Genomic DNA, 14,655 nt, shown 5'->3' on the forward strand with positions numbered 1-14,655 from the left:
CCCTCTGCTAAGGGAACTAGGTTGTTCCTATCCACTCTATCTAGGCCCCTCATAATTTTATACATCCTTTGGTCCATGTAATTGCAGTTAGACAGGGTGCATTTTGAAAAGATTCCTGTGATGAAGATAATTGCTCATTCTGGGACTGAGAGACAGTGATCAGGAAGTCCGAGATTCAATCCCCACTTTGTGGTGCGATTCCCACCTCGGTCAAGGTGCTGGTAGGGGCATTATCTAGATCAGGACGCAGCAAAGGTTCAAAAATACAAACACCAGTTGTTGGAAGTATAAAGTGAGCATCTTCGAAGGGCAGAGACTTTGGGTGTCCGCTCTCATCAGAACTGGTGAAAAATCCAGCCTGGGTTCCTACTCCTGATCAGAACCCTCGCAGGAAACTATGCATATGGACAGCTGAGGAAGACAGGATCAGGCCGAGCTACAATGCCCTCCAAAGTCAAATAGCTTCCTGTCATTCACTGTCCAGGGTCACACATGAAGTCTGGGCATGTGGGTGAGGTGCAGGGAGGCACTGAACACACGCCAAGAAAGGCAACAAATGCTCCAATGCAATCTGGTGCTAGACCCCAGCCTCTGGATATCGAGTAGAGCTACCTGTGACACGCGAGTCTGAGGCCCAGGCAGCTGAAGGCACGGCCGCCAATGCTGGAGCAAAGAAAAGCAGGGATGCGCAAGAGGCCAGAATTGGAGGAACGCAGAGATCTCGGGGGGGAAGGGTTGTGGGACCGGAGGAGATTACAAAGATAGGGAGGGGCGAGGCCGTGGAGGGATTTGAAAATGAGGATAAGAACTTTAAAATCGAGGTGTTGCTTAACAGGAAGCCAATGTAGGTCAGCGAGCACAGGGGTGACGTGCGAGTTAGGACACGGGCAGCCGAGTTTTAGATGAACTCAAGTTTTTGAGGGGTGAATGCAGGAAGCAGTTCTTCACACAATGGGTAGAGGAATTCTGGAACTCTCTCCCCCAAAACCTGTTGAGGCCGAGGGTCAATTCAAAACTTAAAAGCTTGATATTTGTGATATATTCAACACAAACACACTCCACACAAGATGGCTCTGCAGGAACTATCAGGTGACCTTGCCACATGACCCTATTATTTACATCAGTAGTTGCATCACCACGGCAGTCCACTAGGTGGAGCTCTATATTACAACATCTAGAGATTTTGTTTTATTAGGCCGGGGAATTAAGGGTTACAGAACCAAGGTGGGTATGTGGAGTTGTGGTATGATTTTATTGAATGTCGGAGCAGGCCCGAGGGGCTCAATGGCCTCCTCCTTCTTGCTATTGAAGGAGTGCAGCGAAGGTTCACCAGACTGATTCCTGGGATGGCAGGACTGACATATGAAGAAAGACTGGATCGACTAGGCTTATATTCACTGGAGTTTAGAAGAATGAGAGGGGATCTCATAGAAGCATATAAAATTCTGACGGGATTGGACAGGTTAGATGCAGGAAGAATGTTCCCGATGTTGGGGAAGTCCAGAACCAGGGGTCACAGTCTAAGGATAAGGGGTAAGCCATTTAGGACCGAGATGAGGAGAAACTTCTTCACTCAGAGAGTGGTGAACCTGTGGAATTCTCTACCACAGAAAGTTGTTGAGGCCAGTTCGTTGGATATATTCAAAAGGGAGTTAGATGTGGCCCTTACGGCTAAAGGGATCAGGGGGTATGGAGAGAAAGCAGGAATGGGGTACTGAAGTTGCATGATCAGCCGTGATCATATTGAATGGCGGTGCAGGCTCGAAGGGCTGAATGGCCTACTCCTGCACCTATTTTCTATGTTTCCTGTTCCTATGGCATAGGGAGACCCCCCCTGCCCCGCCCCGCCATCTTATGTCTGGATGTTGTATTACTCTCTCGATGCTGTGCAGACAATGCGGTTTCTGCAGCCCAGGGGTTAACTTGCACCCTGTTCCCAGTCTATTTGCTCAGATACGAGTCTGGCTCAGATACCCGTGCCTCGGACACCCGTCACCTCCACCCTAAGGCACCCGAGCAACGTAGCCGCGATCTGGGAGTGAGCTGACTGTGGGATTGAATCTGGGTGTGACACCACTCCATCGTCCCATGCCTCGGTTCCAAAACACGTTATACCACTTCAATAATTTTAAAAAGCCGCAGTTGTCATTGGAGCTTCCACTGAATGCAACAGGGGCTGTGAATTGCCATGAATGGTGGAAATCCCGAAAACTTTTGAGTGGGAAAATATTTACCTTCAATCCAATGTGACCTTCTCCTCCCCACTCCCCCTTACAAATGCTGCTATTGTGAAGAAATGGAAAACAAAAGGAGAAATTTTTTAAAAATTTGCATTTATACAAAAGCAAAATACTGCGGATGTTGGAATCTGTAATAAAAGCAGTAAACGCTGGAAATCTCAGCGGGTCAGGCAGCGTCTGTGGAGAGGAAGCAGAGTTAACGTTCCGGGTCATTGATCTGAGACGTTAACTCTGCTTTCTCTCCACAGACGCTGCCTGACCCGCTGAGATTTCCAGCGTTTACTGCTTTTATTTATACAGATCCTCATCATGTCCCAGTGCTTCACAGCCAACCAATTACTTTTGATGTGCAATCACTGTCAGCAGACAAACACAGCAACCAAGTTATGCACGGCAAGCTTCAGATAACTGCGATGAAATGACGGACCAGTTAATCTGGTTTCAAGAGTGTAAATTGAAGTAGTAACATTGACCAGGAGAACTCCCTACTCCCGTTCAGTGTCAGCTGGGGCTCAGTGGGCAGCACTCCCGCCTCGGAGTCAGGAGGTTGTGGGTTCAAGTCCCACTCCAGTGGATCCGAGCACATAAATCCAGGCACGTAACTCCAGTGCACTGCTGAGGGAATGCTGCACTGTCGGAGGTGCCGTCTTTTGGATGAGACGTGAAACTGAGGCCCCGTCTGCTCTTTACAGTTGGACGTAAAAGATCCCAGGGCATTATTTCGAAGAGCAGCTCTCCCCGATGTCCTGGCCAATATTTATCCCTCAATCAACATCTACAACAGATTGTCTGGTCATTATCTGTTTGCGGGAGCTTGCTGCGCGCAAATTGGCTACCGCGTTCCCTACATTACAACAGTGACCACACTTCAAAAATTGGCTGTAAAGCGCTTTGGGACGTCCCAAGGTTGAGAAAGAGGCTATATAAATGCAATCTTTTTTTCCAATTGTTGCCACAGGATCTTCCACAGCCTCAACATCTGGGACTCAGTTTAAAGTTTAACATCTCATCCAAACGACAGCAACTCGGAAAATGCCACACGGAACTGAAGCGTCATTGTAGATTACGTGTTCAGGTCTGACAGTGGAGCTGAAACCACCAGCTCTTCGGCTCCGGAAGCGACAGGGTGACCAGCGGAAGCCCATCACCAGCCAGTCGGGGAATGACGGCTCGCGATCCTCGGCCAGCGGAGAAAGCCCGCAGCCAGGCACTTGCGCCACTGAGGGGGAAGGGAGACCGCAGTCACCTACTGGACTGCTGTAACCCACGTCACAGGAGGGTTCTCACAGGGTGACAATAGCGCTGCTTGGGCACAGACAGATGGGCTAATGTCGGGCCAAACAGCACTGTGACTTGTCAGAGTGCACAATTCATATTTATTGAGAATGATCAAAAATGCAGGCCAAAAAATATCAAAGTGACAGTACTGAGACAGTCATTGGAGCAGTGCCAGCTGTGGCTCAGTGGGCAGCACCCTCGCCTCTGAGTCAGAAGGTCGTGGGTTCAAGTCCCACTCCAGGAACTGGGGCACAAAAATCCAGGCGGACACTCCCAGTGCAGGGCTGAGGGAGTGCTGCACTGTCGGAGGTGCCGTCTTTCAGATGAGACGTTAAACCGAGGCCCCGTCTGCTCTCTCAGGTGGATGTAAAAGATCCCACGGCTCTATTTCGAAGAGCCAGGGAGTGCTCCCCGGTGTCCTGTGGCCAATTTTTATCTCTCAGTCAACATAACAAAACAGATGATCTGCTCATTATCACATTGCTGTTTGTGGGAGCTTGCTGTGCGCCTTTGCAACAGTGACTACACTGCAAAAGTACTTCATTGGCTGTCAAGCGCTTTGAGACGTCCGGTGGCCATAAAAGGTGCTATATAAATGCAAGTAATGATCGCACCAGCAATTCATTTTGGCCGCTATGTGGCAATCCGTTCATGTAGAAAAAGAACGCATCTCTAATAATCGAATCACCGAATGGTTACAGCACAGGAGGCCATTCGGCCCATCGAACCTGTGCTGGCTCTCTGCAAGAGCATCTCAGCCAGTCCCACTCCCCCGCCCTTGCCCCGTAGCCCTGCAAAATTCTTTCCTTCAGGTACTTATCCAGTTCCCTTTTGAAAGCCGCGATAGAGTCTGCCTCCATAATTTGGCTAAAAAGAATATTGATCAGGAGAGAATCTTCCTTTCCCCCCGGCCCCTCCCCATTGTCTCACCTTTGGCTCAGCAGGAAGACTTGAACCTGCGGGAAGCTTTTGTAGCCTGCAGCTGATGAATGAAGAGAACTCGATTCCCCGCGGCCATCCTCCAGCACGCATTTCACCAAGCAGCAGCCGCCTCCGGTACTGCAAGCAGTCACATGGTTATATTTGGGCACCGACCAGACAAACAGGCTTCATCATTATGAATGGGCGGTTGAAGAAAAGAAAGGCTTGCATTTATATAGCAACCACCAGACATCTCAAAGCGCTTTATAGCCAATGAAGTACTTTTGAAGTGCAGTCACTGTTGTAATGTGGGAAACGCGGCAGCCAATTTGCGCACAGCAAGCTCCCACAAACAGCAATGTGATAATGACCAGATTCTCTGTTTTAGTGATGTTGATTGAGGGATAAATATTGGCCAGGACACCGGGGATAACTCCCCTGCTCTTCTTTGAAATAGTGCCGTGAGATCTTTTACGTCCCCCTGAGAGAGCAGACGGGGCCTCGGTTTAACGTCTCATCTGAGAGACGGCACCTCCGACAGTGCAGCACTCCCCCAGCACTGCACTGGGAGTGTCCGCCTGGATTTGTGCTCGAGTCCCCGGAGTGGGACTTGAACCCACAACCTTTGGAGTCAGACGCGAGGGTGTTCTGAAGCAGATTGAATAGCAACGTTCGAAAGGAAACAAATACTTGGAAGGGGAAAAACGTACAGGGCGATGGGGAAAGAGCGGGGGAGTGGGACTAATTGGATCGCTCGGTCAGAGAGCCGGCACAGGAAGAGTGCGCCGAATGGCCTCGCTGTGTGCTGTACCATTCTGCAGAGAAGACCGAGAGATCCTCCATCATTGTGTCGCTGCACTCACTGCCATAACACGGGAGGAAACAGGTTGAGATTACTTACACGATTTATATTATTGCAAGAAAAAAATAACAGGTTTGTAACTGTGGATGAAGAAATGCAGGGCTGGGGAGGTATTTGACTGGCTTTTGATTTTTTTCCTCTCCCCCCCCCCCCCCCCCCCCCAGTTATTGAACACTGTCGGGCGAGCCCTGCTGGGAAATGCACGGAGGGCGAGTGAGGACAGGGTTGGGCTGGGGTATGATGAACCCATCGCCCCTCAGTCAATTCACTTAATTCCCAGGCTCACACACAAAGAATGGCCACATAAGGAGAAATTAGCACAGGTGACCAAAAGCTTGGTCAACAGGGTAGGTTTTAAGGAGCGTCTTGAAGGAGGAAAGAGAGATAGAGAGGCGGAGCGGTTTAGGAAGGAAGTTCCAGAGCTTAGGGCCTTGGCAACAGAAGGCACGGCCACCGATGGTTGAGCGATTATAATCAGGGATGCTCAAGAGGGCAGAATTAGAGGAGCGCAGACACCTCGTGGGGTTGTGAGGCTGGAGGAGATTACAGAGATAGGGAGGGGCGAGGCCATGGAGGGATTTGTAAACAAGGATGAGAATTTTGAAATTGAGACGTTGGTTAACCGGGAGCCAATGTCGGTCAGCGAGCACAGGGGGTGATGGGCGAGTGGGACTTGGTGCGAGTTAGGACATGGGCTGCCGAGTTTTGGATGTCCTCAAGTTTACGTAGGGTAGAATGTGGGAGGCCAGCCAGGAGTGTGCTGGAATAGTCAAGTCGAGAGGTAACTAAGATACAGCACCAAGTAAGACTGCTACACTTCCAACATTTAAAAAAAAAATGTAATGTCACCTCTCTCTCTCTCCTGGAAGCAATGATGCATGCCAGGGTGTGGTTCCACAAGTGGCGGTCACCTTGGCCGAACGATCATTCTTCTCGTGGGCCCGAGACAGTGGCTGTTGGCAGGTTCTTCGACCACCGGGAGTGCCACAGCCGAGACGGACTGTCTCCTCGCCCGTCCGATTCCTCGCACACAAGTACCAGCTGGTGTTACCGCGTGGCAATCAGAAGCATGAGCCCTGGCCGATATCTACCCTCACCTCACCCCCTTGGGCTCTTAAAAAAAAAAAGATATATGTTTATATCGCGCCGTTCATAACCTCAGGACGTCCTAAAACGCTGTACAGCCAGTGGTGTGCTTTTTGGAGTGCAGTCACTGTTGTAATGTGGAAACGCAGCAGCCAATTTGCACACAGCAAGCTCCCACAAACAGCAATGTGATAATGACCCGATAATCTGCTTTAGCGATGTTGATTGAGGGATAAATATTGGCCCCAGGACACCGGGTGAGAACTCCCCCTGCTCTTCTTCGAAATAGTGCCATGTGATCTTTTACATTCACCCGAGAGAGCAGATGTCTCATCCAAAAGATGGCACCTCTGACAGTGCAGCACTGCACTGGAGTGTCAGCCGAGATTTTTGTGCTCAAGTCTCTGAAGTGGGACTTGAACCCACAACCTTCTGACTCAGAGGCGAGAGTGCTCCCCACTGAGCCACGGCCGACAGGAGAATTGTTGTGTCCTTGGAGAGATTAGACAACACAGCACGGACTGTGAATCAAACCTGGGACTTGCTGGCCGGGCTACACATTACTAACCAAGCCCCCAGGCTACCTGCAGATCTAAACTTTAACAGTCACTTCATTGGCTGACCCAACAGAGGGACCAAAACACCATCCAGGATTGAGGGCAGGAGGAGGATCACCTGTCACAACCTCAGGGTAGAAAAACAGAAGGAAACGCAATCGGATATTATACAGCATGTGAGTTTATTATCATGATTCAGGTTCACTACAGTGAGCAACTCTTTACAGTTCAGTACATGATTTGCAATATTAACAAAGCTAGCGTTACAATTGAGAGTTATGTTACAGATGGACGATCAAATTAATTGATAAGAACAGCAAATTTTTAAAAAAGTCAAGTATTCACTTCCATTCATTGTGAAGGTGCGCTCTACCATATCAAATATTCTGCACTTTTCCTGTCCAGTGATTTGTCCAACAAGGTACGTACTTCAGGAAGAGGCAACTCCATTGTCGCCAAATTCCTGACACCGATACTGCACCATGCTCTTTCAGTGGCACGTTAGTGTAAGGTATGATGCCTTGGTGAGGCCACACCTGGAGTATTGTGTACAGTTTTGGTCTCCTAACTTGAGGAAGGACATTCTTGCTATTGAGGGAGTGCAGCAAAGGTTCACCAGATTGATTCCCGGGATGGCGGGACTGACATATCAAGAAAGACTGGATCAACTGGGCTTGTATTCACTGGAGTTCAGAAGAATGAGAGGGAACCTCATAGAAACGTTTAAAATTCTGACGGGTTTAGACAGGTTAGATGCAGGAAGAATGCTCCCAATGTTGGGGAAGTCCAGAACCAGGGGTCACAGTCTGAGGATAAGGGGGAAGCCATTTAGGACCGAGATGAGGAGAAACTTCTTCACCCAGAGAGTGGTGAACCTGTGGAATTCTCTACCACAGAAAGTAGTTGAGGCCAATTCACTAAATATATTCAAAAGGGAGTTAGATGAAGTCCTTACTACTCGGGGGATCAAGGGGTATGGCGTGAAAGCAGGAAGTGGGTACTGAAGTTTCATGTTCAGCCATGAACTCATTGAATGGCGGTGCAGGCTAGAAGGGCTGAATGGCCTGCTCCTGCACCTATTTTCTATGTTTCTATGGCAGGGCTCTGACTCCAGACAGTGAATCTCACAGAATGATACCGCATGGAAGGAGGCCATTCGGCCCATTGTGCCTGTGCCAGCCGACAAAGAGCTACCCAGCCTAATCCCACCTTCCAGTTCTTGGTCCGTCATCCTGCAGGCTACAGCTCTTCAAGAGCACATCCAAGTAATTTTTAAATGCGATGAGGGTTTCGGCCTCTACCACCTTTTCAGGCAGTGAGTTCCAGACCCCCATCAGATTCCAGGAGCACGGAGATGGACTGATGAAACGGGCGGGTGAGATTTAATGCAGGCAAGTCGGAGGTAATGCATTTGGGAGAGAAGAGGCGAGGCAATGTAAACAGCATGGTACAATTTTAAAGGGGGCGCGGGAACCTAGGGGCTAGCAGACCGAGGTGTCAGCTGTGGCTCAGTCAGGCACACTCCCGCCTCAGAGCGATGCCCTGGTCACAGCTGGGTAACCGGGAGAGGCAGCAGGGAAAAAGCAAACCTGGGGGAAAAAAAATTAATAAATCGGAAATAAAAACAAAACGCTTTAAATGAACAGCTAGTCAGTCAGCATCTGAAATAGCAACAGGGCTTCATGTAAGATGAAACCCCTTACGACACTTCACTCCAGCAGTGCTGGTGAAGGGTCTTGAAAGGTTCCACGTAGCCTACAGGGCTACGGACCAAGAGCTGGAAAGTGGGATTAGGCTGGGCCGGTGGGGTCACGATGGGCCGAAATAGCCTCCTTCCCTGCTGTAACGGAAGGAGTGTGTGGCAAACCAGCCCCACCCACCCTTTCCACCAACCACTGTCTGTCCCGCCCGCGGCAGCGACTGTAATTTCCGTATTGGACCGTATGGCCATCTGAGAACTCACTTTTAAAGTGGAAGCAAGTCTTCCTCGATTTCGAGGGGCTGCCTGTGATGCTTTCTATGATTCGATGTAACGTATTCATTTTCTTTTCTGTCAGTACCAGACAGAGGTTGGGATTGTTCTCCTTGGAGCATAAGGATTTAATAGAGGTGTTTAAACTTATGAGTAAGGAGAAACGGTTTCCAGTGGCAGGAGGCTCGGTAACCAGAGGACACAGAGTTAAGGTAATTGGCAAAAGACCCAGAGGGGGAGATGAGGAAAATTGTTATTTTTAAAACGCAGCGAGTTATAATGATTGGGAACGCGCTGCATGAAAGGGCGGTGGAAACAGATTTAACAGTCATTTTTGGAAAGGGAATTGGATAAATAGTTGAAGGGGAAATATTTGGTGGGGGGGACTAATTGGCGAGCTCTCTCAAAGTGCCAGCACGGGCAGGATGGGCTGAATGGCCGCCTCCTTTGCGGTATCATTCTACATGTTCTCCCGTAGCACTTGTGCAACTACTGCAGGGAGACAAAAGACCGGTATTCAGGGGCCCGGGAACATGTCAATCATCGACTCGTTTGGTTCTCCCACGAGGAAAACTAAAAAGAGGGAAATAGACACGAAAAAAAAAAATCAGTCAAAAAAGTTGAATTTGCAGAGTCCATGATCGGATCAGCCATGATCTCATTGAATGGCAGAGCAGGCTCGAGGGGCCAAATGGCCGACTCCGGCTCCTATTTCTTATGTGGAAAGAAAAAAGACTTTCACTTCTATAGCGCCATTCGTGGCCTCAGGTCGCCCCAGTGCGCTTTACAGCCAATGAAGTACTTTGGAAGTGTAGTCACTGTTGTAATGTGGGAAATACAGCAGTCATTGTGTGCAAAGCAAGCTCCCACAAACAGCAATGTGATAATGACCAGATCATCTGTTTTACTGATGTTGGGTTGAGGGCTAAATATTATCCAGGACACCGGGGAGAACTCTCCCACTCTTCTTCTAAATAGTGCCATGGGACCTTTACGTTCACCTGAGAGGGCAGACGAGGCCTCGGTTTAACGTCTCATCTGAAAGATGGCACCTCTGACCGTGCAGCACTCCCTCAGCACTGCACTGGGAGTGTCAGCCTGGATTATGAGCTCAAGTCCCTGGAGTGGGGCTTGAACCCACAACCTTCTGACTCAGAGGCGTGGGTGCTGCCCACTGAGCCACAGCTGACACTGTGTAGCACATTACATCAGCAAATAAAGCACAAATGACTTTGAAAAGTTAATTGCCACTTTGTGGAATTACTAGTTAAGGGTACTGTGAATGAGGTGGTAAACCGTACTTTAAAAGAGAGTGTATTTGGCAGTGGTAGAGGTGCTAATATTTGCTCTCAAGTGTCTCTGGGAAAGGTTGGAGGGGGGGTGGTGGAAGAGGAGAATAATTGGCCAAGATCCCCACTCCTATCACCATCCAGTGACCCCTGCGAGACATTTGATGCTCGAGGGGCCAGAATGAAGTGGCTGTGATGCCCACCACAGTTGAACGGCCTGCTGACACTCGCCGTCGAGGACAACATGAAGAACGTGGCCACGTGGCACACCAGAGGCCCGCGGACAGCTGCAGAACACTATGAATCGGCAGACAATGGTCCGAGCTGGGCCAGCAAATGGCCGGAGGGTGGAAGGAGCAGGGTTGAGCAGCAGCAATGCCTCTCCGTCACCTGGGGTCGGGTGAACCAGTCTGAAAAAGCTGCGAGTTTCTGGAGAGAGATCTGCAACCCACACCATCGGCACACGGCTTTAAAGGGGAGGTCACAAATGTAACACAGATGTCCACAGATCCTTAAAGGTGGCAGGCCAGGTCGATCAGGTAATTAAAAAAGGCATTCGGAATGCTCTCCTTTATTAGCCGAGGCATGGAATACAAGAGCAGGGAGGTTATGCTTGAACTGTATACAATACTAGTCAGGCTACAGCTGGAGTACTGCATGCAGTTCTGGTCACCACATTACAGGAAAGATGTGATTGCACCAAAGAGGGTACAAAGAGGATTAACGAGGATGCTGCCAGGACTGGAGAATTTTAACGATGAGGAAAGATTGGATAGGCTGGGGTTGTTTTCCTTGGAACAAAGGAGGCTGAGGAGAGATTTAAATGAGGTGTATAAAATTATGAGGGGCCTAGATAGAATGGATAGGAAGGACCTATTCCCCTTAGCAGAGGGGTCAATAACAAGGGAGAGTAGATTTAAAATAGTTGGTAGGAGGTTTAGAGGGGAGATGAGGGTTGTGGGGGTCTGGAACTCACTGCCTGAAAGGGTGGCAGAAACCCTCACCACATTTAAAAAATACTTGAAGTGCCGTAACCTACAGGGCTACGGACCAAGAGCTGGAAAGTGGGATTAGGCTGGATAGCTCTTTGTTGGCCGGCGTGAACACGATGGGAAGAGAGCAAGATTTACTCACATACGATTGAGTTTTGGCACCAGTTGTTGGTGCAAAGTCTCTACCCCGACATAGCCTCTGCACTATTAAATATGAAGTTTTATTCTTGGGTGTATTGACTTAGGAGTCCCTTAGGCGCAAAGTGTAAAAACCTTCTATTGACGTGTATCTATGTCGACTAAACTATTATAAAAATACACACACACACACACACACACACACACACACACACACACACACACTTACATTGCATGAGGTTTCACAGAAAATACTTGATAATTTATACACATTTGAAGAATGCAATTTAAAACTTTAGTTAACATGATATAGAATTTCCTGGCATAACTGATTTAATCGACAAACCTGCAGTGAAACAGTCACAAACCTGACCATCATGATTAAAAGCAGAGAGTGCACAGGCAGTTGGAGTCCACAGTACAACTGCAGTAAGTGAGCGAGATCTGATCTCAATACAGGTATGTATTTCACCTCAGGCTTTCGTCTCCAGTGATTGATTTAAACCACATCTATATTATTAAAAACATTAAACACCAGTGAACACCTCCAAACCTGCAATCTATTCTTTGAGCCGAGCAGAGGATTTTAATCCAATTGATTCTGGTTTTGTTAATTTTCACCCTGGTTTTTGAATCCCTCCACGGCCTTGCCCCCTCCCAGTCTCTAATCTCCTCCAGCCCCACAACAGCCCCTCCCCCCGTCTCTGTAACCTCCTCCAGCCCCACAACACTCCCTCCCTCCGTCTCTGTAACCTCCTCCAGCCCAACACTCCCTCTCTCCGTCTCTGTAACCTCCTCCAGCCCCACAATACCCCCCTTCCCCGCCCCCCCCCCCATCTGTAACCTTCTCCAACCCCACAACAGCACCCCCTCTCCCCTCCCTGGATCTCTGAAACCTCCTCCAGCCCCACCCCACTCCCACCCCAAGATCTCTGCGCTCTTCCAATTCTGGCCTCTTGAGCATTCCCCGATTTTAATCGCTCCGCCATTGGTGGCCGTGCCTTCAGCTGCCTGGGCCCCAAGCTCTGGGACTCCCTCCCTAAACCTCCACGTATCTATTGCTCTCTTTCCTCCTTTAAAGACGCTCCCTTTGGCGTCTGGAGGAATCAAGGGCTATGGACATCGGGCAGGAAAGTGGAGTTGAGGTCGATGATCAGCCGTGATCTTATGAAATGGCGGAGCAGGCTCGGGCCTACTCCTGCTCCTAATTGTTATGTTCTTAACTTTGATCAAACTTCTGCCCTAATATCTCCTTATGTGGCTCAGTGTCAAATTTTGTTTCATACGCTCCAGTGATGCACCTTGGGACGTTTTACTACATTAAAGGCGCTATATAAATACAAGTTGTTTGTTGCGAGTCAAGACACCTGAACCCTTCGATTACATTACATCCTGCAATCACTCCCAGGTAGTGTCTGTATAAACCACCTGATCCACCCGATTCAACAGCTTTCAATTACTCCCAGGTTTCAAACTAGTCTCCTTGATTCTATAGCCGGTGATCACTCCCAGGCATCGCTCATTCCCTGCATGAACCATCCAATCCCTTTTGATTGTACAGCACCTGAATACGTGGGCTCGGTGAGAAAGGTCCTCTGGCTTTGTGGGAAAACACAGAGCCCCTAACCCAGTACCTGGTGGGATTGTGGAAGCTGCAAAGCAATGCATAGGCACGAGATTTGCCTCATTGACAATACACGATCACACTACCCAAGATAAACAATTTTTATCTGAGGTGTACAAGAGGGAATTTATGCAAACTAGGGTTGTATTACCTGGAATTTAGACGGTTATGGGGTGACTGAAGCTTTCAAGATATTAAGGGGAACAGATAGGATAGATAGAGAGAAACTATTTTGGCTGGTTGGGGAGTCTAGGGCTGGGGGGCATAGTCTATAAATTAAAGCCAGACCTTTCAGGAGTGAGATTAGGAAACACTTCTACACACAAAGGGTAGGAGAAGTTTGAAAAATCGTCCGTAAATGGCAATTGATACTGGGTCAATGTTGATTTTAAATCGGAGATTGATAGATTTTTGTTAACCAAAGGGATACATGGAGTAGATGGAGTTAGGTCGCAGATCAACTATGATCTCACTGAATGGCGGAACAGGCTCGAGAGGCTGAATGGCCTCCTCCTGCTCCGATGATTCTTCCTCAAAAGTGCATCTGTTTGACAGACCGAGAAACACACTTTACCTCGTTTAAACTGAGCAATCTATGGCAGGTCCTAAACGGGACTGGAGATTTGGTTAATAAAAAAAAAGATATGATATGGGCAAAACAGTCCATAACCTTACACTCACATTAACTGCCCCGCTACAATTAGCTGGCAGAACAAAAGAACACAGTCGAGTCCAACCGTAACAAGGAGCAATGTCTCGGGAGTGTGACCCAGCTGGACGCTCCAGAGGGAGAGACTTTGAGAAGCTCGAGCACCGGACCACTTGGCAGGTCGGGGCCATAAAAGGAGAGCGGCGTGGAGGCCTATTACTCCGGGGAGCTGCGCGAGTTGGTGCAGGAGGGCGAAGGCAGCGAAGAGTGATGTCATCAAGGTCCAGGTCGGTGATTGGAGCGCGGGCAGATACAGCAGGAGCGGTGAGAGACTGTGGAGGGATGTGATCAGGGCCCAGGGTACGCGTGAGTTCAGGCCAGGGGCAGCACGGGCCCAGCCCACACTGCGATATGTGTGCGCACTAGGTCCGTGCAGCAGAGCAGGTCTCCAGTCGTCCTGGTTAACCCTTGCCACTGGACCAAGACCTCGCTCTGTCAAGCCCGTGTGGTGGCTGGTGTGCAACGGCCACCTCACGTTAAAAAAATCCACGCACAGGCATCTTCCACCCTTCAACATGTAGTTCGGGATCTGGAATATTAGGTCCTTCATTGAAACAACTGGGAACTTATCCCTTTTTTGACGTGGAAGCAAGTCATCCTCGCTTCGAGGGACTGCCTATGATGATGACGATGACTTGGGCAGCTCAGAGCATTGCTATAGTCTGTACCTGCACCAGCATCCTGTGGCCAGCAAATCACGACCAACACGGAAATAAAAAAAACTTAAAATGGTGGCAAGCACCCAGCGGGTCAGGCAGCATCTGTGGGGAGAGAAACAGCGTTAACGTTTTGGGTCAATGACCTCTCCGTGATGAAACAGTCAGCGTGTTTTCTCTCTCGCCACAGAGGCTGCCTGACCCCGCTGGGTGTTTTCCAACATTTTTATTTCAGGCCTCCCAAAACAGGCTCACTAAAAGCCTGGCCGCTGGAACCATCAGTGGAGCTACAAACCTTGGGTATTGGCTTGGGTCCTTATAGTGCCGTCTC

The 14,655-nt window shown here is 49.2% G+C and overlaps 1 protein-coding gene across 2 annotated transcripts in view; it reads right to left on the reverse strand.

Annotated features, from left to right (window-relative positions):
• Positions 1 to 7,120: 7,120 nt before the first annotated feature.
• The window catches only part of l3mbtl2 (L3MBTL histone methyl-lysine binding protein 2), a 125,580-nt gene continuing 118,045 nt past the window's right edge, over positions 7,121 to 14,655 (reverse strand). Inside the window, exon 17 of one of the 2 annotated variants that reach the window (XM_070861644.1) lies at positions 7,121 to 11,845. In XM_070861644.1, the coding sequence (XP_070717745.1) occupies positions 11,835 to 11,845 (11 nt within the window). In that variant the 3' untranslated portion in view covers positions 7,121 to 11,834. Of the gene's footprint in view, positions 11,846 to 12,292; positions 14,430 to 14,655 lie in introns of those variants that run through there. The other variant, XR_011587868.1, reaches the window with a different exon arrangement.

Source organism: Pristiophorus japonicus, chromosome 19 (genome assembly GCF_044704955.1).
Source record: "Pristiophorus japonicus isolate sPriJap1 chromosome 19, sPriJap1.hap1, whole genome shotgun sequence".
NCBI lineage: Eukaryota > Metazoa > Chordata > Chondrichthyes > Pristiophoridae > Pristiophorus > Pristiophorus japonicus.